Source organism: Tachypleus tridentatus, chromosome 3 (genome assembly GCF_004210375.1).
Source record: "Tachypleus tridentatus isolate NWPU-2018 chromosome 3, ASM421037v1, whole genome shotgun sequence".
NCBI lineage: Eukaryota > Metazoa > Arthropoda > Merostomata > Xiphosura > Limulidae > Tachypleus > Tachypleus tridentatus.
In genome coordinates this window covers 20,509,364-20,523,079 of record NC_134827.1, presented here as the reverse complement: position 1 = coordinate 20,523,079, position 13,716 = coordinate 20,509,364, and the positions used below count along the sequence as shown (strand labels likewise).

The 13,716-nt window shown below is 32.4% G+C and overlaps 1 protein-coding gene and 1 long non-coding RNA gene across 2 annotated transcripts in view; one reads left to right on the top strand and one right to left on the bottom strand.

Annotated features, from left to right (window-relative positions):
• Window positions 1–13,716, bottom strand: part of LOC143246503 (uncharacterized) — a 272,362-nt gene that overhangs the window by 201,520 nt on the left and 57,126 nt on the right. The window lies entirely within an intron of this gene.
• The window catches only part of LOC143247927 (solute carrier family 23 member 1-like), a 190,113-nt gene continuing 185,845 nt past the window's right edge, over window positions 9,449–13,716 (top strand). The window contains exon 1 of the mRNA XM_076496477.1: window positions 9,449–9,594. Coding sequence (XP_076352592.1) covers window positions 9,562–9,594 — 33 coding nt within the window. The 5' untranslated portion in view covers window positions 9,449–9,561. The remainder of the gene's footprint in view (window positions 9,595–13,716) is intronic.

Here is a 13,716-nt window from a genome sequence, read left to right as displayed (position 1 = left end):
TGTGAATATTTTTAAGTAAAGTTTCGTACATAATTTAGATTATAATTAACCATATCAGGGTGAGAATTCCGTTTTTTTTTAATATGTTTCGTAAATGTTCTTTAATCGCTTCAGTAGTTTTGTTCTCATACGTTAATGTGGAATAGGTTTTGTGCTATGTGTGTGTATCTGTTACGACGTACTAGTAGCGTTTGCTTATTTTGTTTAACTCAGAACGAGCCACAGTTTTTATATTATAATTGCTTGTCATCCTTTCCTACATCTACCTTCTTCTTCAAGGTATACGCTTGAAGGTTTCACATACCTCTCTTCATGCGTGGTCTCGATTGGTTCATAACAGTAGAATATCCTATAGCATGGCTTCAGGCTCATTCCCAAAAAGATAAAATACCACAAAGAAGCTTCATGACTTTTCATGAAATAACGGCCTGGTTTTGAAATTGCTTTGCCCTTAAAGTTTATTTACTTGTCGCTTAAAGAACTCGATGGTCCTACCCATCTGCCTTGTACGTTTATTTGTCCTCATGTTCCCATTAGCTAAAACTGTTCTTATGAAAATGAAACCTCGATTTATATAATTATCTTTACACTTATGCACTTGAGTTTAGATTTTAGTTTGGCATTCAGTTTACTGACAGAAACAGTAGAAACTGAAATCAAGGAGGTGATTGGTTCACCTACAGTCTGCTTATCATAAACACTGTCATTTACTTTTTCTTCTATTAATTTACTTCTAAATCGTCACTCGAATAAAATACAAGATCGATTTTGTTTTGCCGACATATAGCTGCCACTAATCCATATATTTAAAATAACTAGTAAATGTACAATAATTCCAAAAACTTGAAACAAACAATTAATAAAAAATGTTTTAAAGAATTCCTGATATCATAACAGCCATAATGCTTTTTACAATGAATGTAGCTGTATCTGCAAGCTGTATTTTAATATCATTCATTTATAAAAATTACAGAATGAAAATTAGGGTTAGTAGTTTATTGGTTAAAATATTGGAGGTACTACTGTGTAGGTTTTTTAAAGTTTCTAGTAAAATTAAGTTTTTTTAAATATTGCGCTGGTGACGTTTAAACAGCAATTTTATGTTGAATTAATCAGATCTTGTCTTTAGCTATTGGCAAAAATAACAAAAGTTCAAAGATAGATCAATAAATACTACAAAAGTTTAAATAGGTATAGCGAAGCGAAATGAAATATTAATTAAATTCGTTCAGCCATGACTGGTCAGCGTTACTTGTTATAAAACAAGGTAAAACAATTATTGGTTTGAATATCAACTACCTTGTTTTGTAATATAAGTCACCCACTGGAATAGCGGTAAGTCTTCGGTTTTACAACGCTAAAATCAGGCGTTCGAATCCCCTGGTTGCCACAGCAGATAGTCCGATGTGGCTTTGCTATAAGAAAAACACACACTTGTGATATAAAAAAGGTTCAGACTGTGGCCAGAAAACAGCAAGATGAAATAGTTTGGGAACAATCAACGGTCACTGCCCAGACGAAAAGTGTATTGGATGTCTTATGTCTGGAGTGATAAAACGAAAAAAAGTAAAATGCATTTACTTTTCATCTTGGAATTAATCTGTAACAGTGACGGTATTCATCCCTGAATTCTTGTCTTACGCTTTCTGGTGCTTCCCAGCGAGACAATGAGTGGGAGTTAGTACTTTCAGATAGACATCATCCATGTAGCAGTATAAATATAAATACAATATTATATTATATTATATTATATTATATTATATTATATTATATTATATTATATTATATTATATTATATTATATTATATTATATTATATTATATTATATTATATTATCTCTTGAATATCCATATGACTATTTCGTAGAGTTTGGATGGATCTTCACCAAAATTTGTGTGAATATTCATTAGATCCGTGAGTGAGAACATAAACATTTCAATTTTGTGGTTTTTATGGGTATTTTTACCATGACTTCGCCCCTGTTAATGGACCTTAACCAAAGAATTTATTACCATTTATAAGACAAGCCTTATGTAAAAGAAAACCTTCCAGGCTCTTTATAGCAATACATTTTCTTGCTTCAGTCATCTATTTTTTATTAGATGTCTGGAAATGTGATGAGTCAATCGTGAAACTTAAAAAGCATTTCACTTTCACTCATATGAAGTATGGACACGGTTTGAATGCGTAGTAAAAAACTTATTACAATGGTACAACGTAACTCACGAACAACATTAACTCTGATACACAAAATTACAACTACACAACATTACGTTGTAATTTACGAATCATCTCTAAAAACACAGTATATCCACAGAAAATGCTGTAATGTAAGACAAATAACGGATATAAAGGAAGCTATCTTAACTGAAAAACACAGCCTCTCTTTAAAGATATATTTACTTTTAAACAATGTCCGGTCGTGTGACGTATGTTACGTAATGTATCAATGCATTCCAGTGACACAGCGGAAATTCTGCGGACCTGCAGTGCTGAAAATCGCGTTTCGATACTCGTGGTAGGCAGAGCACAGATAAGCCATTAAGTAGCCTTATGCTTAACATCAAACAATCATCCCTATCTCTATACAAAACACTTGTACCTGATAAAAATTAAAGATTGTCGAAACGTTGTACATGTGTAATACAGTTAATTTCACTACCCATTAAAACCATCCCCAATCTTTATTTTATAAAAAAAATTGGTTCCACCTCGTTAGATTTTTTAAATTTTTTGCTTGCTTGTTCATGGAATTGTTTTGTCACGGTCACGTTACCAAATGTTATAAAGATTCTATCGATGAAATGGTACTGTTTGGTATTTCTGAACAATGCTAGAGTATTTTTGCCTTTGACATATTTAATTTACAAAATAAAGCAGCTTCAGAATATAGAACGTTGAATATTAGCTACCAATACAATGAGAAGATTGTTTGAACAGAAACGACAGTGAGAATGAGTAGAACGAATCAGAAGTTTTAGGTTTGTTTGGCTCTGAATATTGACGTGTTCATATACATATCTAGAGACAACTATGGGGTTTATCAGTAGTATAAATTATCTTTTATTTATTTATATTTTTTATTATTAACATCTTTACACGTGTTCAAACACTCACAAACACACACACACACACACACACACACACATATATATATATATTGAGAACATGTGGTGTCTGTCCGAGTATTCGTCTCTCTAAAGTTTTATTATTTTTAGATTACCTATTAACTTTTGTTTCCCTCCCATCACTATAATGTCAATGTGTCTCCGGATGCTGTCTGATATAATTATGGTTTTTACCATTTCAGTCATAACTTTGTCACCATCAGATGTTGTTGGTTTTTTTTAAATATATTTCAAATAATTAATATTCAGAGATAATGATGAAACAAACTAATTAAGTTCCATGATTAAAATTAATGTTTAAACTTTGAGAAGCAAGATAACGTACCTAAAAAAGTATGTTGCCTACGCAGTCAAAGTATAGAATTATTTTAATTTTTTGAATAAGTTTTAATTAGTTTCTGTAAACATTAGTTTCATTTTATATCTTCACAAAACGTTTACCCTTCTTTTTCTCAACAACTTTTCTATCGAAATTCAAGTTGGTTCAAATAATATTCGTTTTTGGGCCTCATCTGGTGTATAAAATATTCATAAACAATCATGTATAACCTCCAAAATAATATATCAATGATAAAATGCAGTTGATACAAATCAAGAATTCAGTAAGATTATATCTGCATTGTGAAACATAAATTCAGTTAAAACAAAACATCTGCAAGTTCAGGTCTGACTGCGTTATATTGAAACGATTTAAAATATGCAAGTCAATATATATATAAATTCGCATTCGGATTGGCTTTAATCAGAAATAAGTTTTGACTTTTTTTAAATTTAAGTAGACAGTCTGAAATGTTTAAAAACGATCAAATTTGAAGGATTTGTAACAGCTCTTTCCGATGCAAAGTATTCATATACTCATATCATAAAAATGTGTTTAGATCAAAGATCTAAAATTTTTAAGGTTAAAATATCTGTTGGAAGTCATAAGTGTCAGTTTTGAGCATCAGAACCTTCTAGAAAGAGTCATGCAACAAGTCATGCTCCAGCCATGTCCAGCAAAGTGCAATGTATTACAACAGGTGAGAATTCACAAAGGATAATGTGGCAAAAAGCCATCCATGTGTCTCAAACAACAAAATACAAATCTTCAAAAAATGTTGTTTATCTCGAAACGAGGTCAATAAGGTATAGGTTCACCAAGATAAGATTTCCAGTTATATCTTCTGTTCAATTGTCACATACGTCAAAGAGCTGGTGGATGATACAGGGATTTATGGTATTTCATGCAGGGATATGCGAGTTAAACTGTTGGTCGTATCTTCTACTGATTTTTAAACGATCAAAGTGTTGAATCTGGTACTACGAACCCGTCCTCTTCGTACAGTAAATAAATTTTAAATAACTTAAAGGCAATATAGTTGCATTATTTTGGATATAGCAGTCTTTAGGAAAATCCTTTTGCAAATGGTTTTAAACTGCAGGGTTACTGTCAAGGTGCAGAGTCATCGGATAGAGTATGAGTGGACGTGGTGACGCTCAAAATTGGGTTTAATATATTATTAAACCTCTTTAGTATCACATGTATGTCCAAATGTAAAATAAGTTAATGAGAGTATATGAATATCAAATGCAAAATGCAGTGTAATATTAGGTAACACTATAAGCGCATGCTATGTAATAATTCTAACTTATCACAATTGAACCCAAAAGTACACGAAAGGTTCAAGTTCAGTTAGAAATGCACTGAATCATTCACATTCACCATCTTCTAGACATTTTTCAAATTTAAATTTTCACATAACTGCTTCATTCACAAATATTTTGACTCCCTTTGTATTTCACTTTTTCAAGCATTCAGCCATGAAAAGGTTACACATGCTTTAAATTATATAATGAATTAAAAAATCGGCTTTATCCGCTATTATAGATTTTAAATTTGTGTTTCTTAAACTTTATAAAGATCAGCATAGTATAAACTTACCAACTCCACAAACCAAAACCATCCAAGTCGATAAAAAAAAGATCAGTCCTCAGTAGATCATATAAAGTTGCATAATTTCAACGTAAATGCATAGTATTAATATATGGTAACATTGCCCATACTTACTGAAAACAGAGTGAATCTATTTAATGTCATTGATAAATTATCATTATTTATATTCTAAATAAATAAATAAAAACATTGCGACGGGGATTCGAAACCGCGACGCTCAGGTTACGAGTCGAGCGTCTTAACTAACGTGGCGATGCTGGGAAAACATGATGCAATATCCGTATTAATTTTTTTTATTTTAATATCAAGGAAAAGTTGCTCCTCAGTTAAGTGGCTAAAATGCCTGAATCGTTCAGAATTGTTCTAATGTAACCAGCTACGCTACAGAATCGGACTGTAGTTGGCTCTGTCAAACTTGTTTGTTTTATTCGCATGATTACTGAAGTACGATTAGGCCTACAACTACCGAATGGAACTTTAAAATCAAGGAATACTTTTGGGTTAAAAAAGCTATAAATAGCGTCACATTATGATCATTACATAATGTAACTAGACAACCGGGCATGTACAATTTTGAAATATTACCCCAACCTTTATGTCGTCCAGTCGCTGGACTCGTAATTTGATGGTTGCGTGTTTAAACCTCTGTGACACCAAATATTCTCGCCCTTTCAGCCATGGGTACGTTATAACATTATGGTCAATCCTACTGTTCGTTGGTAAAAGAGTAGCCCAAGAGTTGGCGGTGGGTGGTGATGACTAGAAAGAAGGCAGCTAGTTATCACCATCCACCATCAAGTGTTGCTCAATAGTTGATGGTGGGTGGTCATGACTAGTTGCTTTCTTTCTGGTATTACTCTGCTAAATTACAGACATTATATGTGCGTTCAATATAGTCAGACATAACGATACCTTGTCTTTGAATAAGTTACGAAAGATTAGACGTATGTTGATAGTAAAGTAAATTGTATTTCTAATAGGACTACACTTGTGGCCAACATCTTTACCATGAAGTTGCAACTCTCCAGAAATATATTGAATCATTATGACCTTGTGACTACGTATTGTTTACTCCACTTTACAAGGTTATGGAAACCATCCATTCATAGAACTGGATAACTATTCATGTTATTCAACAGTCATACTTTAATATTCAAAATACAAAGAAACCCTCATGAAGCTTTGGGCCAAAATTCAAAACAAAGAAACTAAACATAGCTAAATAAAAACTTTGCTATCTTTGACTTAATAAGTTATTTAATACTAACTCTTTTAAACCATCAAAATTAATTATTATTTCGTTACGTCTCAATGCAAATCAAGACTAGTGTATGGGATTTCAATGTCTTCATTATTTAGGAAGTTTAACGTCCACGAGCGACGAACTTACAACAGTAGAAACAGTCATGGTGTAAAATTATCAAAATAAAATACAAATACATCTGAAGAAGACATAAGTTTAAAAATTTTCAAACAATATTCACCTTGAACTTCTGGACATTTCAGTTTTATAAATTTATGGTATTGTTATTCCTAATTCAAATTTTACCACAGCTACTGATTGCATGTGCTTTAGATGTTTCGTTTAAACCTTAGCACAGTATCCTTGACAAAAAAAAATCATTTTTGAAATTCTTAAAATTACGCGATGATTCTTTTTTCAATTTGACTCCTTTGTAACGTGTTCAGTCAAGCAGAACATATGAAAAGATACTACGTGGTTTCTCTCGAAATCAAATGAAACCAGGTGTGTATTGTTTGAGAACGTTTGTTTATGTAGAAGACACTTCTATGTCAAGCGTTATTTCACATATTTTACAAAATATCTACTGCCACACCAATTGCATTAAAATTTGACAGTTAAAACATCACGAAAGTTTTCTTTTGCATCTACATCTATGAGTATATGATACCAGTATTATTTCCTGTTTAGTTAAATGTGTTACCGGACTGTTATATTTTAACAAGTAAAGATGCATTTTTTCGTCTTTATACAATCCAGCTCTAGCGAGTGAAACAGGATATGGATAAGCATAAAAATTAAGGTACAGGCGTTTTTCTCTCTCATGCGCTCTAAACAAGTTTAGTCTTGTTTGTTTGTTTGTTTTGGAATTTCGCACAAAGCTACTCGAGGGCTATCTGTGCTAGCCGTCCCTAATTTAGCAGTGTAAGACTAGAGGGAAGGCAGCTAGTCATCACCACCCACCGCCAACTCTTGGGCTACTCTTTTACCAACGGATAGTGGGATTGACCGTCACATTATAACGCCCCCACGGTTGGGAGGGCGAGCATGTTTGGCGCGACTCTGGCGCGAACCCGCGACCCTCGGATTGCGAAGCGCACGCCTTAACGCGCTAGGCCATGCCAAGCCCACACAAGTTTAGCCATACCTGTGTGATGAATATCTAATATTACGGTAAAACTTTATGTCTTTGGACGTATCTGTTCCTTAACGAGCTGACTGATTCAGGTCAAATTTAGCATGTTAACTTAGTAGACTATATATAAACAAATTCTTGTTAAACGTTTCACATATTGAAAAATAAAAATATTCTGTTGAATAACCCCTATATCGTTACTGCAGTAGCTGTTGTAAATAAAATATCACACCACAACAAAATTCCTTAAATCAAAGACTGTAAATAAAAATTTGAGTGTTTTGACTTGTTTCTTATAATAAATAAAATAAAATATCCAGCTACAATATTGAGAATTAAGATATTGCTACTACTTACGTTGAAGATATTTTCTGATACACACATTTTAATTTCTGGTTCATATTAGAATTAGAATAAGGGCTTAAACTTGAATTAGACGCATATTAAATAATTAAAATACTTTCAAAATGATTCCTACTTCTTGAGGTAAAATATAGTTTTCCGTAGAAGCAAAAATCAAAATTACTGTGTCAACTGTACCAAATCCAGACAGTAGAAATATTAACCACATCTCTACTGTAAAATGGGTTGCTTTGAAAGAGAACTGACGCAACTCGTTTTCCATTTCTGCGGATTTTCTCGTTTCGACTTCTACCCTTCTCCACTTATCAGTAATGACTTTCTCTGTCTAGCAACAGGTTCCTCAGAGAATGAACGTTTTTGAAAATCCTGGTAGAGATTTTCCTTCTTCTTGGCAAATTTGTCCACGTTTTTAAATAAGGCTATAAAGTGCAATCTCCTTAAAACAACTTGAAAACGTTTTTAAAAGAAGACATTTTAACTATATTAGTTAGAACTTCAAAAAGAGAATCCATTATGGTCTTGTAAACCTTCACCAAGGGCAGAGCTGGGAATTCAAACTGTCGTTAAAAATTGTCAGATTCGTCTTCCACTTAATTATTATCAATTTGTTTTCGTTTATTTGATGTCTCGAAGGTTAAATGTTTCCTTGTCATTTATATGTGACCATTTTGTGATTGACCATTGTTATATCTAGAATATTGACAGTGTATAGTTTTGTACTTAACATGGCAGGTACATTTCTATCCCTATACATGCAGTCGTAATATATGGTAATAAACACGTACAGTAAAACGTTATTGTACCATCTTCTCTCGCTTCACATTCATTTGTCCAGTTTTTTGTAGGGAGGTATGAGTTTAACCAGTTCACTGCTCTCGTACTGTTTTGGTTGTTATATTTAAAAAACAAAGACCTGCTTCACACAAATAATTTATAAATCTTGGTCTGTTTACCATAAGAAATTGCTATGTTTTTTTTTTTACAAATAACTAAACACTGTTTTGTTTGTTTTCAATTAAGTACAAAGATAAACAATTGGTTATCTCTGCTCTGTCACTCCTGTAACATCTGATAAGTAGAACCGAAACAGAAAACGCAGTTATTTGTGTTTAAACGTTATATGTCATTTTCAGAAAGCGACAACAGAAAAAGGAAGAGAATTGTGTAAGCATGTTATATACAAAATCTAAATCATATAAAATTCAGTTTATTTCGGTTGATGCGAGCAAGAGTGTCAGTATTTTTTGCAGTGAATTTCTTTAATAAAGATGTCTTATCTAAAATAAAAGATATAAACTCTGAACTTTCAACATTTTCTTAGCTTAATAATAAACAAGCCAAGTAACCCTAATATATAGAATACACATTTTATCTTGTTCAGTTCAAAATTTCTTTTTATCAGTGAGTTTCTGTTTTATCTCAAAATACTTCAATTATCTCAGAAAGTTTTACCGAAAATTACATATTTAAGGAATACGTGTGTTTTATTTTTAATGTAAAATAACATACCATCATGAGATTAATAGTTTCATCAAATCCGCTTAGATTAATAGCTACGTCACATCCTGTAACATCACACTCATTGCTTCCTCCATCTCGTTACAACACAAGAACGCACTACTAAAACTTTCTTGTATGCAATTCAGTCAACAGGTAGGTGTACCGAGAGAGAAAGGTAGGATCACTTTTTGTGATCAGTATATCCATATTGATCTGTACCTGTTACATCTTGGAGTGACTTGTGAAATCTTTCGTCATCATGGCGCAGGATAATCCAGCTTTCGAGCTTCAGGTAATATTACAAAATTTTATTTATTTATATATGGCAAATCACAAACATCAAACTACTACACAATACGCTTATATGACGTAGTAAACGTGTTAACCAATATAATAACAGAAACCACCAGATCTTTGTGCAGAATTATCATCTCACAAAATGTCTTCGAATTGTAGTTTCTTGGAAAATAAACATCACAAAATCGCTAATAAATCAAGATGTTATAATCTCGATCAATTAGGCTGTGCATTTAATATCTAGAACTTAAGTTAGTCATTAATTTGGGCATTTCTAATGAAAATCATTATTCAGTATGAAAATACACATTAATGTGAGTGATTTAATTAATGGGAGGTATTGTTAGAATAAAACTTCAATCTAAAGGTAAAGAAGTAACGCTACAATTTTAACATCTTATGGTGATCGCAAAGAGGTTAAAATGTATGGAAAAATATGTACGTTTCAAAACCGGTATAAAATCCGTTATTGTAATAATAATAATACTATAGTTTTCAAATTACAATATAACGTAGAAATATTGTACTAGTCTTCCCTTAAATTTTCAGAGCAATTGTGAAAAACGGCCTAACTGACCGTCCTCCATAATATTATTTGGAAGAAGGAAAGATGTTTCTCACTAAGCACTATGATTGATATATTTCTAAAAAGTTTTAACTTTTATAGTTCATGTAACTTTTGAAAACCTGTAACACATCTCTGAACCTCAAAATATATCTTACAATTTTAATGCCATGAAGAATTTACTGTATTGGTTAATCCTAGTAGAGCCCTATTTTTTGTTATGCGAAGATGACAAGCGGAATAAAATAAGATAGTTTGACATAAACAGTGGTTATCATTATGTGAAAAATGAATTGTTATGAATTAATTTTCGCCTGTTTGTTTGTTTTTTTAATCTTGCACAAAGCTACTCGAGGGCTATCTCTGCTAGCTGTCTCTAATTTAGAAGTGTAAGACTAGAGGGAAGGCAGCTAGTCATCACCACCCACCGCCAACTCTTAGGCTACTCTTTTACCAACGAATAGTAGATTGATCGCCCCTTATAACGTCCTCACGGCTGGGAGGGCGAGCATGTTTGGCGAGACGGGGATATGAACCCGCGCCCTCTGATTACGAGTCGCACCCCTTTACACGCTTGGCCATGCCGGACCTAGTTTTTGTCAATCACTGTTAAAGAACACCTTGAAAGTCAGTTCGATGTTCCAAAAATGTTTTCAGTTTAGAAATAAAAAAATATATTTTAGGATCAAACTGTCCTCCGATTTAAATATTTGCAGCTTTTAAATTTGTGTTTGGAAAAGAAAACATTTTCAAAATAAAGTGAAATAGTAATAAGCTACAATAGTGTCAAGTTAAATGTGGAAGTCATGGAACTGGCAGGATACAAAAGGTCCCTCATGAAAACTATAAGAAAGAGACAAATGGAATTTCTGGGACACATCTGTAGGAAGAATGGGATAGAGAAACAGATGCAATGTGGAAAAAATAGAAGGGAGGAAAAGCAGAGGGTGTCAAAGAAATAAATATATCGACAGTCCCAATAACTATCTCACCAAGAACTCAATGAGCAACATCGAGTTGGTAAGGAGGACTGACAACAGAGAAGTCTGGCATGCCATGGTCGTCGATGTCTGCCGCAGATTTGACACATGAAGAAGAAGAGAAGACTCAAGTTATTTACAGATAAGTCTGTTCTCCGACTAGTCGAGATTATGTGGGATTAAACTTGCGTTCTTTAGAGCAACGTATAATAAACCAGTGCAAACCAAATTCTGGTAGCTTTTAAAACGCTACAGACACTTAAACGAAGAATGACATAAAAGCCTTTAAATAATGTGTTATTCCAACAATAAACTAGAAACCTTAACCATCATGAAGCTGAAACTAAAACTGAATGCATATTATTCAGTAATTGAAAGTTTTCTAGATTGTTGTGAAGAGGTTATAAAAGCTCTTAAATAAAGGTAAAGAAATCTGCCAACCATAAATAAACCTAAATATTTGTTCTCGGAGTTAGGCTTTGTATTGATTCTTTCTCAATAAATTTATGTACATCTTCACTTATGTACAAAATGCACATTTATCGTATTTCACTTCGGGGATTTTATTTTCTGTTTTTAATCCTTTTAATGAACTATGTGCTTGCAAAATATAAAATATTTTCTTTCTCTTACTTGATTTGTAGCCATTTCTAACACCATAATATTTAAATTTCTTGTTATTTTAAATACAACATTTATTTATTTTGTTTTAAAACAACTCTGGTAGTGTGTGCCAGGATGTATCAGGTACCGAGTAAGCTTGATTTCAATGACAAAGATGAAGACAGTTGATAAAACAAAACATTTTATTTTAGAAGGTTTGAACGTTTCCTAATAACTGTTCATCTTCAGGGAAATTTGAAAACCGTGTTGCATAAATGATCATTACTGAAATTATAACATAATAATACATTTATTAGTTTATTTAGTTATTAAGAAAACCAGTAAATGGACGGATAAAACAATATATATATATTGTACAAAAGTTGAGCTAAATCTGTGAAAATTTTAAACAATTTTAGATCTAAATGTAAATTGTTAATGGTCGTGTGAACTTTCTTTAATACAGAGATCATGGTCTAAAGATCTTGTGGTGGAGACAGATATAACGTTGAATGAAATATTGTGGCATGTGGTTTCAGAATATCGATGAATTGATGGATCTCTGGGTTTAAATAGTAGATGGTAGATCTGCTTGATAATCTAGATGTTAACAGAAGTTTCGTTTTGCCGATGTATGTGACCTTTCCTGCAGTACACGCTTAATTTGAGTGTAAATATTTTTATTAAGGAAGAGAATTGTTTTGTTTTTAATTGATAGGGATTCCAAACCCAAATAAGTAAAGGAGAGAATGAGGGGAAATGTAGATTGTCTGGTGGTGGAAATTTGTTTTATAGGAAATTGCTTGTAATCTTCGTTTGTAAACCAGTTTGATAGCAATTACTTAACATAGGCTATTTAGAAGATTAATTTATTTGTATAAAAAATAAAATAATTAGAACAAAGATTAAAAATTCTTTTTAACCACAATACGTTTTAAGAAGTTCAGGATGAAATTATTGACGTTGGTTTAGAAGGCAGTAAAAGTTCTGTCATGATAAATATTGGTATAAATACGTTTACTTTCTTTGGTAATACTGATGCCTAGGGAAAGTAAAGAATTATTTTCTTCAAGATCGAATGTCAATGTGATATGGAGATGTTGGAAATTAGGGTAAGAAAGAAACTTGGAAACGTGGCTTGATTGTTAAAACAGGAAGAAAGTGTTATCAGTATGGTGTTTGTAAATGACAGGTTTAAGTCCACGCGGGCAGTTTTCTAATCACTTACGTTCATGATAATTCATGGTTATTTTCAGACCCTGGAGGGATCCCATGGCGATTCAATCAACCCGGTCATAAATTACGTCATAAAATAGTAATTGATCTAACTTTCGGCAGGGAACTGGAAGTTCCAGGAATTGTTTAATGGTGAAATCAGGATACTGTTCAGTGTCTGTGAGAAAGAGAAGGTCTACGATTAAATTTTAAGTTTCATTACGGGATATATAAGGTATAAAGAGATACAATATCAAAACTTGCCGTAGCATATTTATCAACAGAGAGGTATTTTAGCAAAGGTAAAATTATAAACGTAAATTCATGCAAGGTAAGGGGTTTTAGGATAGAAACAATAAATGTAGACAAGTTGTAATTGCTAAAATAAGTGGTTTTAAAGTTCAGGAACCCTAGGATTTATACAGGTATCTAAACAGGTTTAAACAGAGCTAAAATACACAAAAACTGAAATCTAACAGCCGCTCAAAATCTCAATAGAAATCAGTCTGTAAATCTGATATAGTCTCAATAATGGAGAAATATTGCTGTTAAATACAATATAAACAAAGCTAGACTAATTGAGGTCTATATCTAACTGGAGTGATTTAAAATCATTAGGCCTTGAATAACATCGAAAAACGTCGAAAAACATATTTAAAGATTAATAAGAATGATTATAGGTCCGCCTGCAATAACAGTAAGGAAGTGAATTGTTTACTTGAGTGACTTTCTTTGTCCAAACTAAAATTAAGGT